Raw genomic sequence first — 24,663 nt, 5'->3', positions numbered from 1 at the left:
CAGCGATTAGCTGATGACAACGTATCTTTTGGTCCTGAACTAAAATTATTGGGTGCTTTCTGCCCATCACCATACGTAATAGTAATGCATGGGCAAAGGCTGATGACTGTGTGAAGAAAATAATAAACTACTGTACATTACCTCTCAGCGGCCCCCAGTGTTTTTCTGCTCTCTCCTTGCTTTCTGGAGCTGACACTGTAGCTTCAGAGCGGGTCTCTGAACTAACAGGCCGCTAAGCCAATCACTGGTCATGGCAGTACGGGACAGAGACCCACTCTGAAGCTACAGCGGTGACTCCAAAAAGCAAGGAGAGAGCAGAAAAACACCAGGGACCAGGGAGGTGATGTATACAGTTTAAGCTAACGATGTCCATGCAGCCCTTGCTAAATGATTATCGAGTCGTGTAATAAGCTCAGTAAACGAATGCAGTTACAGTGGTACCTTGGTTTAAGAGTAACATGGATTGAAAGCATTTTGCAAGAAGAGCTCATAGTTTTTCAAAATTGTAACTTGGTTTAAGAGCATTGCTTTGGTTTACGAGCTCCCTGTACTGGGTGGGAGGGGAAGCAGGGGAGGGGCATGGTCTGCATAGGTAATCTCTTCATAGCTGTAACCTCTCTCTCCCCAGAGAGCTGCCCTTGTGTTTCCCATCCTCTCCATTACTGTACAGTAACTTATATCACATATTCTGCAGTTTCTAAATGTTTGTTTCTTTATTTAACATGTTATTCAGAATGAAAAATCATTATTTTTGGGGTGTGCAACCATTTGTCTGCATTTCAATGATTTCTTATGGGAAAATTTGCTTTGCTTCAAGAGTGATTTGGATTACATACAGTACATGGTACCAAAAAGAATTATGCATAAAGTTGTTGCACAGCTGACCCATTCAAGTCTCAGTTTGCAACAAGGTGTACTTGTCTATTCAGAGGCTTTTTTGTTTGGTAATATTGCAATAGGCATCTATTAGGACTGGGCCAATAATAGCCTTAGGGACCAGGGACCATTTTTCAAATGTGACTGGCCCAACTTAATGGTAATAATGTTTTTTCTCCAAATATGAAATGCCAAATCCATATGCCATATAAGTTAGTTATTAAATCCCATTGACTACATGTCTACTTTGCGTTGGTATCAATTCATAAACACCTTTTTACTTTTTTAAGTTTAGCAGCAATTTTCCAAAACTTAAAAAAAAAAAAAAAAAAAATCAAAATTAGATGGTATGGCATAGCTGAGATGGCAGCAGAAAGCACTGTGTCAGACTGGAAATAATACACCACTTTCTGCAGTACATCCAGTAGCTGATAAGTACTGGAAGACTTGAGATTTTTAAGTAGAAGTAAATTACAAATCTATAAAACTTTCTGACAACAGCTGATTTGAAAGGAAAAACTTTTTGCTGGAGTACCCTTGTAACTGGTGTCAGAAAGTTTTATCGATTTGTAACCTTCTATTTAAAAGTCACAAGATCAGACAACTGCGCACTTATCAGCTGGTGTATGTCTTGCAAGACGTGGTGTATTCTTTCCAGTCTGACACAGTTCTCTCTGCTGCCATCTCTGTCCATGTCAGGAACTGTCCAGAGCAGGAAAGGAAAGGTTTACTATGGGGATTTGCTACTGCTCTGTACAATTCCTGTTGTGGGCAGAGGTGGCAGCAGAGAGCACTGTGTCAGACTGGTATGAATACATCACTTCCTGCGAATGATAAACAGGGTAAATGAAAAGAAAAAAAAGGGCCAGGATGGTATATTTTTTTATCACATTATCAGAACAAAATGAATAAAAAAATCATCGGAAATTCCAATTTACAACAATATGAAACCAATAAAAACTACACCTCATGGTGCAAAAAAATGAGCCCCAAACAGCCCTGTAGGTGGAATGATAAAAGCGTTACGGCTCTTAGAGGTCCTTAAGACCGAAATCTACGGTGTCCTGAAGAGGTTAACAAAAATAAGTTATATTGTTAAGTTTTTAATAAAATTTTTTTACAACATTCACCATCAAAATTGTATTTGGTTATTGTTATATAGTTCAGATCGTCATAGAAGTGAAGATACCAAGTTGGTACATTCCTCCCTTTAAGACAACAAATGCCAGTAGATGCCATATATTAGGGAACCGTGTGTGATGAGTATCACACATTTTTTGTCTGTCATACCGCCAAGGATCACACAGAATGACATTTGGAGACTTAAATTGCATGTTGGATTTATTTGATCTCTCCGGGTCATTCTGAATTCACCATAAGGCTCACGTTCGGCTAGGCTAAAAATACCAGAATGGGTAATCTGCTTAGAGAGCACGTGACAAGACACTAAAATTATTGCCAAAGGTTTGTAGGTAAAGACTGTGTTTTACTCGGTTATTTGCTGCAATTCTGATTCTTTTAAACAAACAGGATATTTTTGACAGCCAATATTGCAATATAGGAGGGATTCATTAATTTTCTGCTGCTTTTCCAGCACATACTTCAGACCGATATGAAAATGTCTTAAAAATGAAATCAAATCTCTCTTGAAGATAAATGCCAACCCATATGCCGAAACCGACTTATCTGATGAATCTATCCAGAATACTACATGACATGAGTACATATTGAAGTCGAGACTCAGAGCAATATCTCCTGGTTGTTTTATTGCCTTTCTTTGCCATAGTGCATTGCTCATTATCCTGTTAGATGTCGGCTCCAAGCATGTGCGCGGCAGATATTCATAATGATAATTGTGACACTACATTAGCTGTAGACATGGAAGTGAAGGGAATGAAAAGCGTATTTGCTTGTTCATCCTAATCAATAATTAATTAAGCTGGTGTCATGCATATTTATAGGCTCTTTATAGAAATACAATTGTTTACCTATTCTGGATAAACTATTTAGGTTGACATTTCTATACTACGTCTTCTAGCAGATTAAATACCACAGCGATGACTGAAGCTAATCTAATTCCAGAGCTATTGTATTGTATGGATGGCGGTGACCAAGGACATAAAGATCTATTTAAAACTTTACATAAGGATTAGAGATGAGTGAACCTGGAGCATGCTCGAGTTGATCCGAACCCAAACTTTCGGCATTTGATTAGTGGTGGCTGCTGAAGTTGGATAAAGCCCTATAGCTATGTGGAAATCATGGATATAGTCATTGGCTGTATCCATGTTTTCCAGACAATCTTAGAGCTTTATCCAAGTTCAGCAGCCCCAGCTAATCAAATGCCGAATGTTCGGGTTCGGATGGACTCGAACCCGAACCCGGTTCGCTCATCTCTAAGGGGGTGACATAAATGTTTACGTGCTGGAGTTAAAGGGGTATGCCGGTGGGGAAAAAAATTTTTTAAATCAACTGGCATCAGTATGTTATACAGATTTGTCATTTACTTCTATTTAAAAATCTCAAGCTCTCTATACATATCAACTGTATTTTTTCCAGTCTAACACAGTGCTGTCTGCTGCCACCTCTGTCCATGTCAGAAATTGTACAAAGCAGTAGCAAATCCCCATAGGAAACCTTTCCTTTCCTACTGTCCTGGATTGTCCAAAGCAGTAGTAAATCGTAATATCCCCATTTAAAAAAAATGCTCCTTCTTTGGACAGTTCTTGTTATGGACAGAGGTGGCAGCAGAGAGTATTGTGTCAGGGTGGAAAGAATACACCACTTCCTGCGAGGCAAACAACAGCTGATAAGTACTGGAAGACCTGAGGGTTTTCTTAATGTAGAAGTAATTTACAAACCTATTTAACCTGTTTATTTAAATGCAATTTTTTCTCTAGAGTACCTCTTTAAGGTGCACAGATTTAGAGCTCTTTCAAGGACCTGTGTGAACAAGAGATCTGTGCAGGTACTGCCACCACTGTGTGTGCACAACTCGTGGAAATGTCCAGGGGAGACAAAATAGTACAACTGATTCATTGACAATAAGGTTAATAAGAGAACATGAGACGTCTTCATTTCTGATAAATATTGTATTTCATATGCTTATACTACTAGCCTCACATGGGGATTTGTAAAACACCTTTAACCCTGTAAGGACCATGCTAATTATGACCATAAATGGGTACTCTGAAGCTTTTTATATAGCGATACCCTTTAACATAGTAACCTTATTCTTACCTTTCGGTGCTTCCCTGGTGTCCCCCTGTGGCGTCTCCGGGACCCCTGCTGACCGTAGTGGCTGCCACTTCTGAGATGAATTCACACCAACTTAGCCTATGAGTCACATGCAAATTTGTAATAAAATTTTCACACATCTCACTATTAACTGAAAGGTACAGATAGTCACCCAAACAGGAAACCCCCAATATCTTAGGAACTGAGGGGTAAAGCAAAAAAGAAAACACCTGAAGCTATAAAATGGTTAAAACAAATGATTATTTATTTATTTTGATTGACCACTGGTCCTCTAAAAAGAAGCCGTCTATTAAGAACCTTCCCATCCATAAACTGTATTATGTCCCAAGGACATTCAGGGAATGGTGGAGATGAATTGATGCCTAACAGAGGGATCTAGTTACATACCGCCTATAGAAGTCTATGGATAGGTGGTGGAGGAGGAGAAAGCTGCTGGGATGAAGGAGAAGGGTGACAAGCTTATGTAGCTGCAGCATCTGGAAAGTGTTACATCTCAAGCAGTGCTGGATTCACAGCTTACACTGCTCTACACTGCCCTATGCTTTTAAACTAGGGAGATCATTACATTGAGGCTGTCATTTGTTAAATAGCAGCCAGGGAGAACAGCAATAGTATAATTGCTACTAGACTATCGTCATTAAATAAGATATGCAATGTCACATACTTATCCGTTATGTTTCCTATTTATATCATTTGTTTTGTGCATAATGAAAATGTTATTCTATTGTTTTTAAATGATTGATGAAATATTCTGCTTTTACACCTACCTGGATTTTAAAATATTTTATGTGTGTAAAATACACATTAAAATAAGGACAATAATCCACCATTCTATGATATAGCATATGTAGTGCTGTAAACCAACCAAACTACTGTAAACAACGTATTATTGACTCTATACCCTAACATATATTCGTTTTATTTCAGCTCGTTGGGTTCATCTATGCCTGTTATGTCTTGAAATGTATTTCTGAAGAAGAGGACAGTTGTAAGTATTCACGCTTTCACGTATTATTTTCCTGGTTATAAACTTCAGTGACATCAAGCAGAACACATTAAAATGCGTCGAGAAATGTTTTGTAAAGGGGTTATTGGGTTAAGTAAAATACATGTTCAGTATTCTCCACCTACTGGAGACTGACAATCTGCAATATGCTTGTTATTATTTTATCTGTCTCCTTTCTAAGTTCTGAGTCTGCTGCCTTCTGCTAAATACACAGAAAAATGTATGTGACCTGTTCTCTCCATCCCCTCTCTGAACTCTCTCTTTCCTGCTTCCTTCAGTGTCCCTGGCTGGATGTCTCTGCACTCTGTCATGCCAGGAGGGTTAATCACAGGGAATTCACCAGCAATTTGACCTCAGATTACAGAAGAAGTCTGGGCAGATCTCTTTTTTTCACAAGTGGTGAGGAGGGGGACGATAAAAGAAATAACATGCTCTCATCTCTATGGCTCCAGCGCTGGTGGCTGCTTACCACCAATCTGGTCCCTGGCCAACTGCTTTGTCTAAGTGGGAACCCGGGTTGTGAAGTGTCAGGTCCACTCAGCGGCCGGGGGGGGGGGGGGGGGTACCTGGGGATCAGATAGGCAGTATGCGCACACCATGACTGGAGCAGGGGAGGTGCCAGCATGTTATTTCTTTTATCCTACCCCTCCCCAGCACTTGTGAAAAAAAGAAGTCTGCCCGGACTTCTTTAAAGGGAACCAATCAGCCCATATCTAGTCACTGTGCTCTGCCTGTCAGCGCGCTTAGCGGGATGATTGAAAGGCAGAGAGGCCAGTAAGGGACCTCTCTGCCTGTCAATCATCCCCTCTGAGCGCGCTGACAGGCAGAGCGCAGTGACTAGATACGAGCGGGGAACCGCCCACCATGACTACTTCCCCGCTCGTATCTAGTCACGAGCCGGGGAATAAAAGTCATTTTCTCCATTATAAAGCACCTGCTGCGGCTGCGGCCGGTACGTGCCGGGGCCGCTCCAGGTGCTTTATACAATGCTCAAGGGAACCATATCAGCCCAAGCGGACTGATTGGTTCCCTTTAACCCTTCTGTCATCACAGAGTGCAGATACAAATTGCTATCTCTGAAAGGAGAGGGGAAGAGGAAGTTCATAGCTGGACAGAGAAAATGTCTTGAGCAGAAGGCAGTGGACTCAGAACTTGGGAAGAAGACTGATAAAGTAATAACAAGTATGGATCCGATTGGGGGGGTGGGGGATTATTGAACATGTGTTTTGCTTAATCGGATAACCCCTTTAAAACAGAAAACTTGTCAACCAAAGTAAAGAGTTCTATAACCATCCTAAGAAAGTGATAGTGGAAATTCAACAAAACCTCTTTTTATTGTTAGGTCAAAACTTTTTGCAGAATGATGCCATAATATAGACTTATTTGGGTTAATGTTGTGTTTATTTCATGAAGATCTCCAAATCTTCTGCTTCGCTTCATAGTCTTAAAGAAGCATAGCAGATTACAGTATATGTCTTTATTAATGTGAATTGAACACTTTTGCATGCAATAAGTAAGTACCAAGACCAAGAAAATTGCTTTTATTTTATTTGTGCTGGTAGTTATATAATGTCTCATATTATTGAGTATTTAGGCTATGTTGTATGCTACAGTATATAAAGTGATCTGTCAACTTACGATAGCCTTAGGTTTAGTACTTTCATCTTACAATGGTCTTGCTTTTCAGGGCAAATGTACTTTGAAAGCAAAATCCCCTCGCAATGCCACAAGCAGTACCAGTCTGTGAAGAATAGCTAAAATCCATTGCATTACACAGTAGAGAAAATCAGTATTAAACACTGTATTACTTATTGCTTATTTTCCTGCACTGCATGGATTATACTGCTCTTTAGTTGTGTTATTGTGAGCTGCTTCCCTACACACACATCAGTTGTCCAGTTGTCAAATTAATATTGTAACAAGTGATGAACAAAGCAAAGATGGAATCGCAACAAAGTTTGCAAAAATGTTCTTAGTTAACAAAGCAAAGCAAAGCAAATGTGTTAAACATGGTAGCCCCACATGGCAAAAAGAAGGTATACTCACCTGCCCTCACTCCCCTGGTGTCCTCCTCTGTGTCTCTGGTGTCTCCAGCTGCCTCCAGCCCACTCAGCCAATTACTGACTGAGATGGGACAGTGCCATGGCCAGTGATTGGCTGAGCAGGTTGTCACTCATCGCTGCCCCTGCAATGCTGTCCAGTTTCAATCACTGATTGGCTGTGCAGGCTGTTACTGCAGAGGTGAGTCAGTGATTGGCTGCATGGAATTTGATTGGCTGCATGGAATTTTGTCTGCGGAGGACACCGGAGACAGGGCCCGCTTGAGAAAGGCACTGATGGATTATAGTGCCGAAATGCGTCGCTACTTTTAATACATTTATTTTATTTCTTTGGTACTACTATCTCAGTTTGGGAGTCATAATAATTATTGGTAGTTATAACTGCTAAATCTACCATTGACTACCCTTATTATACCTGCGCCACCACTGTAGAGGATCTGGTTGGGTTCCTGAACTCCCTGAAGGACCTGGTTGTTGTTGTCTTTCACCAGAGCTGGAAGCTAATCTGTGATTGGTTGCTGTGGCCAGTTTGCACCAGTCTAAATTTTACACCCTTTGATAAATCTCCCCGTAAGTGAAGTATCGGTGAACTGGATACTTTTACAATTGTGAATAAGGAGATGCATATGGTGGAGATTTTATTATGGTGTCATATAGCTATTAATCTAATAGGTTTAGCATCTAATATAAGTACTCTAGCATCTAATCCTTTTATTTACAAAGCTAACACCACCCTTGTCCGTGGGCTATGTCTCGTATTGAGTGGTGTTCTTACTAAATAAGTAAACTTTTTTCTAATATCGAACAGTAGCTTTCATTTCTAACATTATATCTATAAAAGTAATATTTGCTTAAAGCTTTTATTTATTACTACTTTATTTCTTCTCCCTGTGCTATATATGCTTAAAGGGAAACTAAGCATACAAACCTGCTGATAATTCCCAGGAGCTGCCTACATCTTGTTACTGCTGCTGCGGCGGCAACCCGTACCATGGGCTGCTGCAATGTCTACTCCTCTGGCCCGGTAGGTACCGCATCCCTGATGTTGGGACCTCCGCCAGCGCTGTGGCCCTCTCACCTGTCCGTCCTGCCTTGCCGCAGGCTGTAGTGAAGACCAGCGGCCCCTTAGACTGTCCGCTCCCTGGTGCAGCAAACTCCATCACTTGCTGTGGTCCAGCGGATCCACACCCCTGTTTGTTACTCATCTTCTTACTATCCTGATTCTTCTGATCCTTGTAAGAAACTAAAACGAAAATATGCAAATAACTCCTTTGAAGCATCAGAGCATTCTTCAGCTCCCTAGAGCACCATTTAGACCACCTGCCGCCTTTGCTACTCATACCTACTGATATTCCATATGCTCATGTGCATGAGTAGGCATGAGCATCAAAGACAGCGGGCAGACCAAACGGTGCTCTGGGAGGGACACATGAATGTCTCCAGTGCTCCAAAGGAGCTAATTTGCATGTTTAAAATTTTTGCTTCCCCTGACTTCCCTGTTGGAGCCTTAATATGCTTATCCCTATACCATGCTCTCAGCCTGTCCTGTCCATGTATCCTGCCTTTATATCCAGCCCATTTATTCTGCCCAAGTATCCTGCCAGTGTTTCCCACTGCTGTCCTGTCTAAGTTGCTTCCTGCTGCACCTCACTCTCCCCTTTAAGCAAGCCAAGCCAGGGGTAGCAACCTGGGGGTCACCTGGCTTGGCTTCAAAGGAGCTAATGTGTATATTTTTAAGCAACTAAAATCTTAAAAACAGAAGGATTTAAAAGAGCCGCGCCAGTAAGATGAGGTAAGCAGCTACCATGAACTATCAGTAGGTTTATATATGCATAAACATGCTGATAGTTTCCCTTTTATTTACATTCAGAGTAATATACCGTATTTTCCAGAGTATAAGACGACTTTTTAACCCTGAAAAATCTTCTTAGAAGTCGGGGGTCGTCTTATATGCCGGATATGGTTGCCCCATACGGTGGGGGGTCTCAAAGATGGCCCCATCCCACCGTATGGGGCAACCACTATAAAAAAAAAACATAACTCACCTAGGGCCCGTTCCCGGCCTCCGCGCGCTTCCCTTACCGTTCCCAGCGCAGGTAGTTTACGCTGGAGATGGAGATCGCCGAACCTCTCCTGGGCAGCCGAGAGTCTCATCGGAGGGGGTCGGAGACGCCTGGCTGCCGGGAGATCTTCGGGAGAATGAGAGAGGCTTCGGGAACTTCCAGCGCCTCTTTCATTCTCCCGAAGCTCTCCCGGCAGCCGATCATCTCCAAGCCTCTCTGATGAGACGCTCGGCTGCCCGGGAGAGGTTCGGCGATCTCCATCTCTGGCACAGGTAGTGTACGTCACACTGCCTGCCCCGGGAACGGGAGGCGCAGAGGCCAGGAACGGTGAGTTAAATGTTTGTTTGTTTTGCACTTAACCCCTGCATGACTGCAGCAGGGCTGTCTAGATGTATTATGTACCGTATTTTCCGACGTACAGTATAAGGCAGTAAAAGTAAGGGGTCGTCTTATACGCCCAGTCGCCTTATACGCCAGAAAATACGGTAGATAATACATGTAGACAGGAAATTTTTAAAAAAACTACCAAAACTGGTAGAGCTCTTCTAGTGACTGACACAATCTGGACAGTTTAAGTAACATCCCTATGTGACGGTGAAGACCTAATTTCACCACCAATTCCCATTCTCCCATTCCACAATTAAAAGTAATGAAAGTTTCCTCTTCTTACCTGTACTAATAATATCCCGCTGAGACACACTCCGATTTTCTCTCAATAGACACCAGGGATACAATATGTAATTAGATTTCTGGACTCATTTTCATTTCCTCTTTTCTTTTTGAGGAATGGAGACATTTAATTCATATCAGAGAGTTCATTTTTAACATAAATGAAGAGAAAATCGAAGAGAACAATAAAACAATGTTCTATACAATAACTATATAAGGGTAAACTCAAATGCACACTATTATAGAGACATAAAAATATTCCAAACTACACTCCATTAACTGTTCTTCTATAATCACCAAGTTAGAAGGTAAGCAGATGCCTAAAGCACCGGTTGACTTAGCTGCGTATGGCTGGAGATCTGTAATCAACAGACATAGTTAAGTTCATCTGGAGTGTTATACAGAGCTGGGTCAACTGGATTGTATTTAACAACCACATTTGTTCCAAGCATCTACTACTCTTTCCGTAAAATAATATTTTATAATATTGCTTCTGATCTTTCCCTTTTTGACCTCAGAAAAAAACCCTTTCCCTTCTGAACCTTATTTAAAGGGAATCTGTCAGCTGCACTTCACGTTCCAAACTACTGACTGTGTTAGATAGCTGTTATAGCAAGGATATACATAGTACTTTTCATATATCCGGCTGTTCTTCCAAGAAAAGTTTTTAGTTCTTTTATGTTCTGGTACCAAGACAAAAAGAGACTTTCCCAAGCTGGGTCAGGTGTCAGCAGTTTGGAACATATATTGCAGCTTACAGATTAAATTTAAAGGTTTAGACACCCCCCCCCCCCCCCCCCCATTCTCTTCCTTCCTCCAAAAAATAATCTTAATTGCTAGTATCACACAATCAGAGCTCAAACACAACCAAGCTCATGCCATAACTAGAGACTGGGCTGCTGCGGGTCTCTACAGTTACTTACAGGGTTGAAAGGTAGAGGGGACTTCCCTTGTAGTCCACCAGCAAACTTGTGATTCGCTTGCGAGGTTGCTGATGGTTGCCACAGCATCCAGGGGTCAGATCAATTATCAAGGGCCGTATTACCAGCTGCTGCTGCCCTGGGCCCTAAACCTGCAGACGCCCCATCTTCACTCACCAACTAGCATCAGGATTTTCTAGTTACTGAACATCATATTGATATCTGATCAGTCTTAGGCCGCAGTCCCACATTTACTGTACGTTACCACATGCAGCCGAAACCAGACCCTCATGCAGTAACTAACAGGCGTATGGCCACTAATCCTGGAAACAGCACATGATTAAGAACCATGGGAGCGTGGTTTCAGCCACATGCATTTCTCTACATGTAGAAACGTTGTCTGAATCGCGTTTTTTATGTTTTTTAACTGCTTAAAACATAAACAAATTTCCACATTAAATCACTCATTAGAGCCGTCTGCCTATTGTGTGAAGGAATTCTCACCACAGGATTGGTAGATTGGTAGGTAATAGCTCCAGGCGTCACATTTACCACTGCCACACCAGACCTGACCAATACCGCCACACTGTGACTGGATAACACCGCCATACCAGACCTGACCAATACCGCCGTACTGTCATACCAGACCAGACCAATACTGCCATACTGTGATTGGATAACACCGCCAAACCGTGACTGGATAACACTGCCATACCACACCTGATCAATGCCGCCACACTGTGACTGGATAACACCGCCACACCATATTATAATCCCCCACACACACGCGCACACACACCCATCGAAAATTCTGGGTGGTGGGAGACAAAAAAAAATGGACCACGGGTGCCAAGTGGTAAATACGGCCCTGCATGTATCTCTGCCTGTGAGACCCAGCCACAGACTATAACTGTCAGTGTAAGGCCATATTCACACACTGTCTTTTTTAGTAAAATAACATCCGTTATTTGATACTCAACATCCATTATTTCCAGACTTCAATTATTTCCAATGAAGCCTATGGAAACAACAGACATTAGTTAACACAATGCATAGAATAACAGCCTTTGTTCACAGAAGCCGTCAAATTAATGTTTAGGCATTTATTGGTGGCCGTTATTTAGTGAACAGGGGACATTATTTTAAGTTATTCACACACAGATTTTGTTTTTGATCGTCCCGTCACAATCTTTTCAACAAAATTCAATGGACTTTTAGAAATAGCCACACACAAAAGGGTGTTGAACATGGTCATCTTACAACCCAAACTTAAATAAATGTACGAAAAGCCGTCATTGTAATGACGGCCGCCAAAGTATGTTAATTGGTACTCAAAATAACAGCCATTATTTTAAGTACCAAAAAAGGGCAGGGCCATATTTACCTCTAGGCACCCGTGGTCCAGCACCTTGCAGGGGGCAGCAGCGGGGAGCAGTCTCCCGCCTCCCATGGTGGTATTGATCAGGTCTGGTATGGCGGTGTTATCCAGTCACAGTATGGTGGTATTGATCAGGTCTGGTATGGCGGTGTTATCCAGTCACGGTATGGCGGTATTGATCAGGTCTGGTATGACGATGTTATCCAGTCACAGTATGGCGGTATTAGTCAGGTCTGGTGTGCTGGGCCGTATTTGCCACTAGGAACCCATGGTTTGGTGCCAAGGGCAGCATTAGGGAGCAGGGGGAAAGAAACAGCTTTTTTTTGTTGTTTTTTGTTTTTTGTCTCCCATCTCCTGTTCAGACTGGTCGGTAAATCTGCTGTCTTTTTGAGAGGGGGGTATGGTGGTATTGGTCAGGTCTGGTGTGGCGGTGTTATCCAGTCACAGTATGGCAATATTGTTCAGGTCTGGTGTGGTGGTGTTAAATGTGACACCTTCACACAATATGCAGATGGCTCTAACAGCTCATTGATTCAATGTGGAAATTTGTTTATAGTTTAAGGAGTTAAAAACCATGAAAAACGCGATTTAGACAATGTTTCTACACGGAGAGAAATGCATGTGGCCAAAACCACTCTCTAAGATGGGGCGTCTTTAGGTTTAGTGCCTAGGGCAGCAGTAGCTTTTAATATAGGCAGTACCCCCAGTAACCAGGCCCCCCTCGTATGTTGTTACCCGAAAAATTAGGTTCACACTGTAGATAGTATCCTCAGTAGCGAACGTCTGCAGGTAGTTGGCATCCCATTAGTTGCACCCCTCACTCGATGCTGGGTATGGAAATCCAGGCTTTATTAGTCAATTAATGATTGTGTATAGGAAAACAGGATTTGGAACTCTATGCACATAAAACAAAGTTTTTGTATACTATAGTATACTTCCCCCTGTCTGCAGTCTATATAAAACCAGAGAATAACATATCATAATGAATTGCACCAAATGACAACATAAACCCAGCACTGCATCTGTCCCTCTTTGCGTTACAGGAACCAAATTCTACGGATCCCCACCTTGGTATACGGCCTGCTGCAGCTGGCCACAAATGTGTCGCTCTTCCCAATTCCGATCATGCACAAAGTTTTCTAATTAAAGAACTGGAGCACATTATCATTATTGCTTGTAACACAAAGTGCTTGGCTGCCCACTGGCCGTCTTCAGTTCCCTTAATTGTCTGGAAAGAGAGATACTGTACACCTACTGTGTATAACTGGCTACTTGGACGAGGCATGGTATTTAAACAAGCAGTGCAAAATTCCTTAGTGCCTCTGTAACAGCAGAAAAGAAAAGTACTCTTGGGTGGCAATTATTTCTTCTGCTTGTATCTGCATGATACAGAAAAGCATTCTCTTTTTCTATTACACAGTTTATCAAATCTGTGTGCCACCTGAGGTTTGACATAGCAATTGAAAAGCAATGAATGGGAAAAGTGATGTGAAAAGCATAGGGGTTGCCATTATGATCTACGTCTGTTGATTAACCTCTCTCTGTGTAGCTCCCCCCTCATCACCAAAATCTGAAATAAAGCGCAGTAACATGAAGAAATGGTTTACCGTTAGTTTTTTGGGTTTTTTTTTACTCCAAAAGCGTTGATTCCACAATATCTTTACAGTAAATGAAGGAGATGCTGGGAATCACATCAGGAGAAGTTCGGCAGACCTTCTTATAAACTGTAGGAAATTCACAATGTCTCTGTAATACTGATCTGTGGTAACACAAGCAAAGTTTTCTTAAAGTTGTACAACGGAGCAAAAAAAAAAAATTTATCAACTGGTGTCAGAAAGTTATACACAATTTACATTTAAAAATGTTATGCTGCGTTTACACGGAACGATAATTCGCCCGATCGTACGATTAACGATTTCAAAGTAACAATTTTTTTTTAAAAACGATCAGCGTTTAGACGGAATGATATATCGTACGGAAAATTCGTTTTGCAATCGCTTAAGCACATAGGAAAAATCGGTGAACGACTGTTTACACGGAACGATCTGCGAATTTTTTGCGAACGACAATTTTAGAACATGTTGTAAGATCAAAATGAACGATTTCTCGCTCGTCGTTTGATCGTTCGCTGCGTTTACACGTACGATTATCGTTCGAATTCGATCGTTATCGTGCAAATTCGCACGATAACCGTTCCGTGTAAACGCAGCATTAAACCTTCCAACACTTATCAGGTGCTACACAAAATCACAAAAAATGCAACAGCTCGCTGCTAATGGCAAGCCATAAACCCAATACAGATATAAAAATTGCTAATGTTGCTAAAATTGTCATAAAAACATACCATTTGGCATAACATTTGCAAATAGTGTATACCATTTTTTTAAAAAAATTTTTAAAATAGAATAATTTAGCAAATCTGTATAACTTTCTGACACCAATTGATTTGAATACACTTTCTTTTCTGCAGAGTACCCCTTTAAATAAACTCATTTTACCTATGTTGGATAAAATCCAAGTAGCAAGGTGTAAAATGCATTGCAGATAAATCACCTCCTCCCCCCCCCCCCCCGTACACACAAACACACACCTTATTTCAGTCTCTCGTTGTGACACCCTCACATGACCTATTTTAAAAAGTACATTTTGATGTTGGCGCTTACTGTGAAAGCAAAAGAATTCCATTCACTGTGAGGCAATTGCATCTCCGTTCTTGGGATTGTTGTAGGTATGGTTGGACCTCCACTGTGTAACGCTCACTGGGATTGCTCGTATCTTCTGGCATCTTCTTCCTTCTTCTGTTGCAATGACACCTGTGGCAACTAGGGTGCGCAGAACAACAACTGCTCTTGATTTATAAAGCCAGCTTATATTCACCTGCTACTGCCAGTTGCCAATCCAGAGTCACTTGCATCTCTTTAAACCATTTGCAGCAGACCCTCCCCTGCCTGAGCATTGTTGAAGTCTAGCTGTAGTATCTGTCTGCTGTTTCTGCTGTATTTCTATGTATCCTGACTCGTGTCTGTTCTTCTGATTACGCTTTCTGTCTGACCCTTGTCAGTACTGCCTGCATCTCTCATTGCATCTCTCATTGGATTGCCTAACGTGCTTCTGAAGCCGCCTGCCTTGACCTTTGGCCTGTCTAACTACGATATCCATCTTATCCCTGAAACTGCCTTGACTCTCCTGATGACAACTGCTCCTGCAGAAGTATTGCATAGGGGGTTAGGCCGCTACTAAAACTGTGTTAGGGCATATCCAGTAGCATATCTACCATGAAGCCTCCAGGGTACTAGCTAAGGTGGTCTGCCTCTATGGAACTAGCCCGCCCTGCCTCTGCCTTGCACCAGCCTCCCCCCCCCCATTTTCATACTTACCTGGCCCAAGGTAGCCCCCCCCCGCATTCGAACTTCTGGCCAGGGAGCTGGGAGAACAAAGTTACGCTCCGGGACTGCGCTGGGCTGGGTGACCACGAAGAGATGGGGCCCATTGAATCCTAGTTACACCCCTGAGCATATCGCAGTAAGGTTGGACAGTAGGGTGGTCCTATTTTGGGATGGTTACTCTGCATAATACAGGGCTTATGACTGCCTATAGGGCTAGTAGGGTAAAGTTTGTAACCTGTCACCCCTAGCTTGCTTTGAATGAGCGATAAATTAGAGATGATAGAATAAGTGGTAGGGCCTTCCTCTGTTTAACCTTCGAGGTCCTGCGTGATGTAATCTCTCTACTGGATCTCAAAATAGGAGACACAAAAGTTAACATGATTTAGCTTTTGACTTGTATTTTTAGGAACTAAATATTGGATTAAAAATATTACTCAGAAAAAACCCTGCTTAAAGGATTACCTAAATTATTGTCGAATAAACTGCGATGTCAAACAATGCTTCTTGTGATTAACATTGTAGTGTAGCACGGTAAATACAGAACTGCAGCAAACCAGCGATGAGAAGGGAATCGCTCCAGTGATTTGCAGTTAAGTTACCTCTGTGGATTCGTTTTACAGAGTCTCAGAAAAAAAGTATTTTAATTGTTCTCTTGTAGCCTTTAGTTTATCCAAATAGCTTGAAATTAGACTAATAATCTCGCACAATCATCCCAGCATATGCCAGTATAACACTGCCAACTATAGTAAAACACCAACAGGTGTAACTGAGAGCGCTAATAATATACACTACTTGTCAGCAGAAACAAACACGACCAGACAGTGGGCCCTAATCTGAATCCACCCTCTGTCCCTGCCTAATTGCCTCAGTCAACCCTAGGCGGTCGCGGACAACCACGAAGACGTTCCCTGTACTGAATACGTGGGACACAAAACACGACTGACGGACAAAACACAATAGAGAGTAGTGAACAAAGCCAGGTCAAACCACACGGGCAACGCAGTACAGAATCGGCAAGCAAAGAATAGTCACAGGTCAGGCGGAGGGTCAAGAACACGAGAAAACAGGCAGAAGGGAATTAGGACAGGGAACGCTGGGAAGGAGCAGGGGAGCTGGGACTAGTAGAACTAATAGCCAGCCATAACCTGCTGGCAATACTGAAACTTTATACTGGACCAGGAGCCCGGACCAGAGGCTGATTGGTCCGGCCTCCTGAGTCCAGTCTCACTGCAGCTGGTGCACTGCAGGCTGAGTGGCCGGGCGACCTGTCACTCAGCCTGAGTGCAAAACACAGCAGCTGCATGCCGGCCGGCTGGCAGTCACGTGACACCACGGCGTCCCCGGTTGCTAGGGACGCCGTCGGGTCTCCGTGACGTCACTCGGCTCCGGCGGGCGGAGCAACGGCGCGCTCCCGAGCCGACCGCCGGAGCCGGGCTGAAAGGAGACGCCGCTGGAGCCGGGCAAGGTAAGTTCCTGACATTACCCCCCTCTTATGAGGGGCCTCAGGACCCTTATCCACTGGACCGGGCTTAGACGGGTTTTGAGTATGGTATCGTCGGATCAGCTGAGGAGTGTGCACGTCCTTAAGTGCCACCCATGTACGCTCCTCTGGTCCATAGCCCTTCCAGTGGACCAAGTACTGTAATGATCCTTGTACCCAACGGGAATCCAGAATTTTCTCCACCTCATACTCCAATTCACCCTGAACGACCAGGGGGGCAGGAGGAAGTGATGGAAACACCGGCGGCACATATTTTTTTAACAGAGCTTTGTGAAACACAGAATGAATTCTAAAAGATGCAGGCAGTTTAAGTCTGAAAGTAACCGGATTAATGATTTCTACTATAGTATACGGCCCAATGTATTTGGGCGCCAGTTTCCCCGATTGTACCCTTAATTTAAGATTTCGAGTAGAGAGCCAGGCCTTATCACCCACTACATATTGATGGCCAGATATGCGTCTTTTGTTAGCGAATTTTTGGTAAGATTCTTGGGCTTTAACCAAGCTCTGATGAGCTTGGGCCCAAACTGTGCACAGTTTAGAAAAGATTGTCTCAGCTGAGGGATTAACAGACTCTGCAGAGTGAACAGACGAATACCTGGGATTAAAACCATAATTACAAAAAAAAAGGTGACATATTAGTAGAACGTTGTTCATGGTTGTTAATAGCAAATTCAGCTAGAGAAATGAAATCTCACCATTTATCCTGCGTATCAGCTATAAAACATCTCAGAAATTGTTCCAAAGACTGGTTGGTCCTCTCAGTTTGTCCATTCGTCTGGGGATGGAAAGCCGACAAGAAGGACAAAGAGATTCCCAGCTTCCCACAGAACTCCCTCCAGAATTTGGCCACAAACTGGACACCTCTATCGGAAACAATGTTCTCCGGGACACCATGTAACCGCAGAATATGATTGATAAATAACGCAGCCAATAAACGAGCACTAGGGAGTTAACGCAGTGGAATAAGGTGACATATTTTGGAAAACCGATCCACCACTACCCAAATGACAGTCTTACTCCTAGATACTGGTAAGTCGGTAATAAAGTCCATCGATATATGTGTCCAAGGTCTCGTAGGAATCGGCAGGGGATGTAACAATCCCTCCGGTGGCCTACGGGGAACCTTGGACCTAGCACAGACCTCACATGCTTCAACAAATGATTTAACATCTCGGGCCCAAGTTGGCCACCAGAAATGGCGCGAGAGCAAATATTTAGTGCCTGCTATCCCTGGATGTCCTGCCAAAACGGAACTATGGATTTCCTCCAGGACCCGGAGGCGAAGGTTCGGTGGCACAAATAGGAGGGAATCAGGAGTGTTATGGGGGGCTAAATCCTGAGATTCAGCAACAAGAGTAACCAAGTCCGGTTGTAGGATGGATACCACAACCCCTGGTTTTAAGATCGTATCGACCTCCTGGATACCGAATTGGCACTTTGACACCTTGGCGTAAAGATTATTTTGTCTCAGAAGCTCCATTACCGTGCGGACCTGCTTTACGTGGGAAGACCAATCTGAGGAGAAGATCAAAATGTCATCAAGGTAGACAACAAGAAAACGTCCAAGGTGCTCACGGAAGATGTCATTAACAAAGTGTTGGAAGACCGCCGGGGCATTGCATAACCCAAAGGGCATAACGAGGTACTCGAAGTGGCCCTCTGGGGTATTGAAGGCGGTCTTCCACTCGTCACCTTCCCTGATTCTGATTAAATTATAAGCCCCCCGCAAGTCAACCTTGGAAAACCATTTAGCGCCCACAATTTGATTAAACAAGTCTGGAATTAACGGTAGGGGGTGTTGGTTTTTAACAGTAATTTTGTTTAGTTCCCGGTAATCGATACAAGGCCGGAGACCCCCCTTCTTTCTTGCCTACAAAAAAGAAGCCTGCACCCATAGGAGAAGAGGATGGACGTATGTGGCCTTTGCGTAAACTGTCCTTTATGTATTCTCGCATGGCTTCTCTCTCAGGGCAGGACAAATTAAATATTCGACCTCGGGGGTATCTGGCACCGGGAACTAAATCAATGGCTCAATCATACAGCCTATGGGGTGGCAACCCGTCCACCGCTTTTTCATCAAATACATCAGAATAATCCAACAAGAATTCGGGAATTTCTCCCTCCGCCTGGGAACATTCTGCAAGGGAAACAGCGATACAATGGGAAGCACACCAGGCCCCCACTGCACAAGTTCCCTATTGGACCAATCGAAGACTGGGTTATGAGCATCCAGCCAGGGTAACCCCAGGATAACATCAGAGGATAGATTATGCATAATAAGAAAATCAAGATTTTCAACATGGACAGACCCTACTTTAACCTCCATGGAGGGGGTCCTATACCGTACATCACCCTGGGCAAAGGGAGCAGAGTCTGCTCCAGTGACATTAACTGGACGCTGGAGCAGCAAGGGGCATACCTCTAAGCCTGAAAAAAACATGGGGTTAATGAAATTTGCTGAGGATCCAGAATCGATCTGGGCATACCCACTAATACTTTTATCTCCCAACACCAAAGAAATAGGCAACAACAGCTTATTTTTGAAGGATACCTGTGCGCCTGAGAGACCCCCTCGATAGTCTCTCAGGCGTTGAAGTTTTCCGTCGGAGACCCCGGCTTGTTGGGACATTGCCGAACCTGGTGTCCTGTCTTCCCACAGTAAAAACACAGCTTATTCTGCAGGCGATGGGCTCGTCGGGCCTTGGCATCGGCGGAGTCTACCTGCATTGGCTCCTCGAAAGTGGGTGAGACAGGAAAGGGAGGTTTGGAGGACAGGACAGGAGAGATAGGGGTTCTGTGATGGTCAGGGGTACCCTTCTCCTTTTGTCGATCCCTTAATCTACGGTCAACTCTGATCGCTAGTGTCATGCTCTCTTCGAGCGAGTCGGGGGTGGGGTATGCTACTAGCATGTCCTTCAGTCGGTCAATAAGACCCCCCCGAAGCTGAAATCGGAGGGCTGAGTCGTTCCACGTGGAGAGACAGCTCCACTGCCTGAACTCAGAGCAGTACTCTTCCACTGGACGGCGACCCTGTCTCAACCCAGTTAGCTGACGTTCGGCATTGGCTGCACTGTCCGGGTCATCATACAGTAATCCCAGTGAATAAAAGAACTGGTCGGTGGTCCTTAGGTTAGGAGAGTCAGGTGGTAGAGAAAAGGCCCATTCCTGCGATGGTCCTTGGAGTGGGACATGATAATGCCCACTCTCTGGGCCTCATCTCCTGAGGAGCGTGGGCGTAACCTAAAAAACAACTTGCACCCCTCCCGAAAAGTACGGAATTTACTACGGTCCCCCGAGAACTTGTCGGGGAGCTGGACGGGTGGTTCGGGAGGTAATGGGGAGGTTACAGTAAGCTGTCGTGATGCCGTCTCCTGATCCTGGACTCCTATAGCAAGTTCCTGGACCATGGTGTTAAGTTGCTGCATTTGGTCCACGATATTGGACATGGCGGTCCTGTTGTCCATGGGGCAAATGGCAGTATGGGGGCTGGCTATTCTGTCAGCAGAAACAAACACGACCAGACAGTGGGCCCTAATCTGAATCCACCCACTGTCCCTGCCTAATTGCCTCAGTCGACCCTAGGCGGTGGCGGACAACCACGAAGACGTTCCCTGTACTGAATACGTGGGACACAAAACACGACTGGCAGAAGGGAATTAGGACAGGGAACGCTGGGAAGGAGCAGGGGAGCTGGGACTAGTAGAACTAATAGCCAGCGATAACCTGCTGGCAATACTGAAACTTTATACTGGACCAGGAGCCCGGACCAGAGGCTGATTGGTCCGGCCTCCTGAGTCCAGTCTCACTGCAGCTGGTGCACTGCAGGCTGAGTGGCCGGGCGACCTGTCACTCAGCCTGAGTGCAAAACACAGCAGCTGCGTGCCGGCCGGCCGGCTGGCAGTCACGTGACACCACGGCGTCCCCGGTTGCTAGGGACGCCGTCGGGTCTCCGTGACGTCACTCGGCTCCGGCGGGCGGAGCAACGGCGCGCTCCCGAGCCGACCGCCGGAGCCGAGCTGGAAGGAGACGCCGCTGGAGCCGGGCAAGGTAAGTTCCTGACACTACTGTTCAAAAGTTTGGGGTCACATTGAAATGTCCTTATTTTTGAAGAAAAAGCACTGTACTTTTCAATAAAGATAACTTTAAACTAGTCCTAACTTTAAAGAAATACACTCTATACATTGCTAATGTGGTAAATATCACTCCAGTGTTCTAATGGTACAATGTGTTTGCTCATTGGCTCAGAAGGCTAATTGATGATTAGAGAACCCTTGTGCAATCATGTTCACACATCTGAAAACAGTCTAGCTTGTTACAGAAGCTACAAAACTGACCTTTCTTTGAGCAGATTGAGTTTCTGGAGCATCACATTTGTGGGGTCAATTAAACGCTCAAAATGGCCAGAAAAAGAGAACTTGCATCTGAAACTCGACAGTCTATTCTTGTTCTTAGAAATGAAGGCTATTCCATGCGAGAAATTGTTAAGAAATTGAAGATTTCCTACAAGGGTGTGTGCTACTCCCTTTAGAGGACAGCACAAAAAGGCTCTAACCAGAGTAGAAAAAGAAGTGGGAGGCCGCGTTGCACAACTAAGCAAGAAGATAAGCACATTAGAGTCTCTAGTTTGAGAAACAGACGCCTCACAGGTCCCCATCTGGCATCTTCATTAAATAGTACCCGCAAAACACCAGTGTCAACATCTACAGTGAAGAGGCGGCTGCAGGATTTTGGGCTTCAGGGCAGAGTGGCAAAGAAAAAGCCATATCTGAGACTGGCCAATAAAAGAAAAAGATTAAAATGGGCAAAAGAACACAGACATTGGACAGAGGAAGACTGGAAAAAAGTGTTGTGGACGGATGAATCCAAGTTTGAAGTGTTTGGATCACTAAGAAGAACGTTTGTGAGACGCAGAACAAATGAAAAGATGCTGGAAGAATGCCTGACGCCATCTGTTAAGCATGGTGGAGGTAATGTGATGGTCTGGGGTTGCTTTGGTGCTGGTAAGGTGGGAGATTTGTACAGGGTAAAAGGGATTCTGAATAAGGAAGGCTATCACTCAATTTTGCAACGCCATGCCATACCCAGTGGACAGCGCTTGATTGGAGCCAATTTCATCCTACAACAGGACAATGACCCTAAACACACCTCCAAATTGTGCAAGAACTATTTACAGCAGAAGCAGCAGCTGGTATTCTATCGGTAATGGAGTGGCCAGCGCAGTCACCAGATCTGAACCCCATTGAGCTGTTGTGGGAGCAGCTTGACCGTATGGTACGCCAGAAGTGCCCATCCAACCAATCAAACTTGTGGGAGCTGCTTTAATGTAAAAACAATGTTATTTCAAATACAAATCATTATTTCTAACCTTGGCAATGTCTTGACTCTATTTTCTATTCATTTCACAACGTATGGTGGTGAAGAAGTGTGACTTTTCATGGAAAACACAAAATTGTTTAGGTGACCCCAAACTTTTGAAGGGTAGTGTAAGTAGAGTAATTAGTACAGTCCGAAAAATAATTGGAGCAATTTTAACTAGTAGAGATGAGCAAACCTTTTAAAAGTTCGTAAGCATGTTTTTGTACCAATATTGCATTGTAAAGTTCACTTATCAATACTTACCTGTCCACGCTCCCCCAAAGTCTTCCTTCTCTGGTCTCCGGTGCCCCCCGCTGATCATAGTTGTCCTCAACTCACTCACTGGCTGAGATGTACAGCACCGTGGCCAGTGATTGGCTGAGCGGGCTGTCACTCCCGAGACAAGAGAGACAGCCTGCTGAGCCAATCACTGACTGACTGAGACAAGACAGTTCTGTGGCCAGTGATTGGCTGAGCGGGCTGTCACTCTTGTTACGGGAGTGACAGCCTGCTCAGCCAATTACTGGCCATGATCCGCGGTGGGCACTGGAGACCCAGAGGAGGACACCTGGGGTGCACGGACAGGTGGGCATACCCTTCTTTTGTTTGTTTTTTAACGTGTATTGTTCCGAACTTGTTCCGAACTTTGCAAAAAGTTTGGTTTGGTACAGAAAAGATTTTTTTACAAAGTTCAGAACGAATCTTGGTACATAAGATTCAGTTTACCTCTTTATCTCTACTGACTGGGTTTTGATTTCAAATGGGGCACCTTCTGGACCCTGTCATTTCCATTTTCATGGTTTGGTCTGTAGTTTATCATACACATAAAGGAGTGGACATAGACAGGGAATGTGTGGGCAAAATTAAAAAAATAAAAAAAAAATGACTCATCCGTTCCCACTGACCTGCAGCCACTGCCACTGAGGGGTCCCTTCCAGAAATGCTGCAATGATGTCCCCAGTATGTAACTGGGACCAGTGATTGGCTGCAGTTCCTTATACTCAGTGAATGTACCAGAGACATATTCCCAGCATTTCCAGCCTCCTGAGCTCAGGGACAGCTCTGAATTGGTGGGAAGCAGATAAGCGTGTATTTATTTTTTATTTGTAACCAATTAATTGTTATTTGTTGTTTTTAAATAATGCAATATGGTGTAAGAAAGGGGTGTCAAACTCATGGTCCTCCAGCTGTTGCAAAACTACAATTCCCATCATGTCTGGACAGCCAAAGCTGTAGCTATCCAGGCATGATGGGAATTGTAGCTTTGCATCTGCTGATGGGGCCCCAGTTTGACACCTGTAGAATTTGAAAAATGAACAAAAAATGTCCATGTCGATTAAAATCCAGTAATAGACTATGCTGTGGAGCTGCAATACTTCTAACAGCAGAATCCGCAACACTGATGGTTTATTGTGAATTTCAACTTCCACATTGAAGTATATGGGAAAATGTGCACTAAATCCATATTGGATCTGCACCATATGGCTATGTTCACACAACGTATATTTTCGTAAAATCACGGCCAATGTACAACGTCCGTGACTATTATGAAAATATACATTACCTTTCCTTATATGGGATCCCGGCCAGATCATATACACATAATATACACATGACATGTCAGTTTTCTGTGACCGCTATTCAATGAATAGCGGTTGTATAAAACCCTGTCAGTGCACACTATGGAGCGAGCGGCTCCGGCCACTCGCTCCATAGTGTGCAGTGGAGAGTTATAATGCGGGCTCACACAGATGCGCCCGTATCAGAACTCTGTGGCCATAAAGATTATCCGGCAGTACTGCAGTATCAGCCGGGATGATCTTTTCAGAGACCAGCCGTTCCGTGAGAAAAACCATAGAAAACCGCTACTACTTTGGACAGTTCATGGCAAGGACAGAGGTGTCAGCAGAGAGCACTGTGTCAGACTGGAAAGAAAACACCACTTCATGCAGGGCATACAGCAGCTGATAAGTACTATAAGAATTGAAATTTTTAAACAGAAGTAAATGACGACTCTGTATAACTTTCTGACACCAGTTGATTTGAAAGAAATAAAACCTCGCAGAATTTTCCCTTTAGGTTTGCTGTGTGCTTTTGCTGTACTTTTGAAGGATTATTTTCCGCTGGTTGACAAATGCATTTGAGGAAAATGATAATAAATTGCGCATCTCATTGAAATATCAGGTTT

At 43.8% G+C, this 24,663-nt stretch overlaps 1 protein-coding gene across 2 annotated transcripts in view; it reads left to right on the top strand.

Annotated features, from left to right (window-relative positions):
* Positions 1–24,663, top strand: part of NKAIN2 (sodium/potassium transporting ATPase interacting 2) — a 555,517-nt gene that overhangs the window by 498,188 nt on the left and 32,666 nt on the right. For both annotated transcript variants that reach the window (XM_069973668.1, XM_069973669.1), the window contains one exon: positions 5,062–5,122. In XM_069973668.1, the coding sequence (XP_069829769.1) occupies positions 5,062–5,122 (61 nt within the window). The remainder of the gene's footprint in view (positions 1–5,061; positions 5,123–24,663) is intronic.

This window comes from Dendropsophus ebraccatus, chromosome 6 (genome assembly GCF_027789765.1).
Source record: "Dendropsophus ebraccatus isolate aDenEbr1 chromosome 6, aDenEbr1.pat, whole genome shotgun sequence".
In the NCBI taxonomy this organism is placed as follows: Eukaryota; Metazoa; Chordata; class Amphibia; order Anura; family Hylidae; genus Dendropsophus; species Dendropsophus ebraccatus.
The sequence above is the reverse complement of the archived record's forward strand: the minus strand, read 5'-3'. Positions and strand labels throughout refer to the sequence as shown.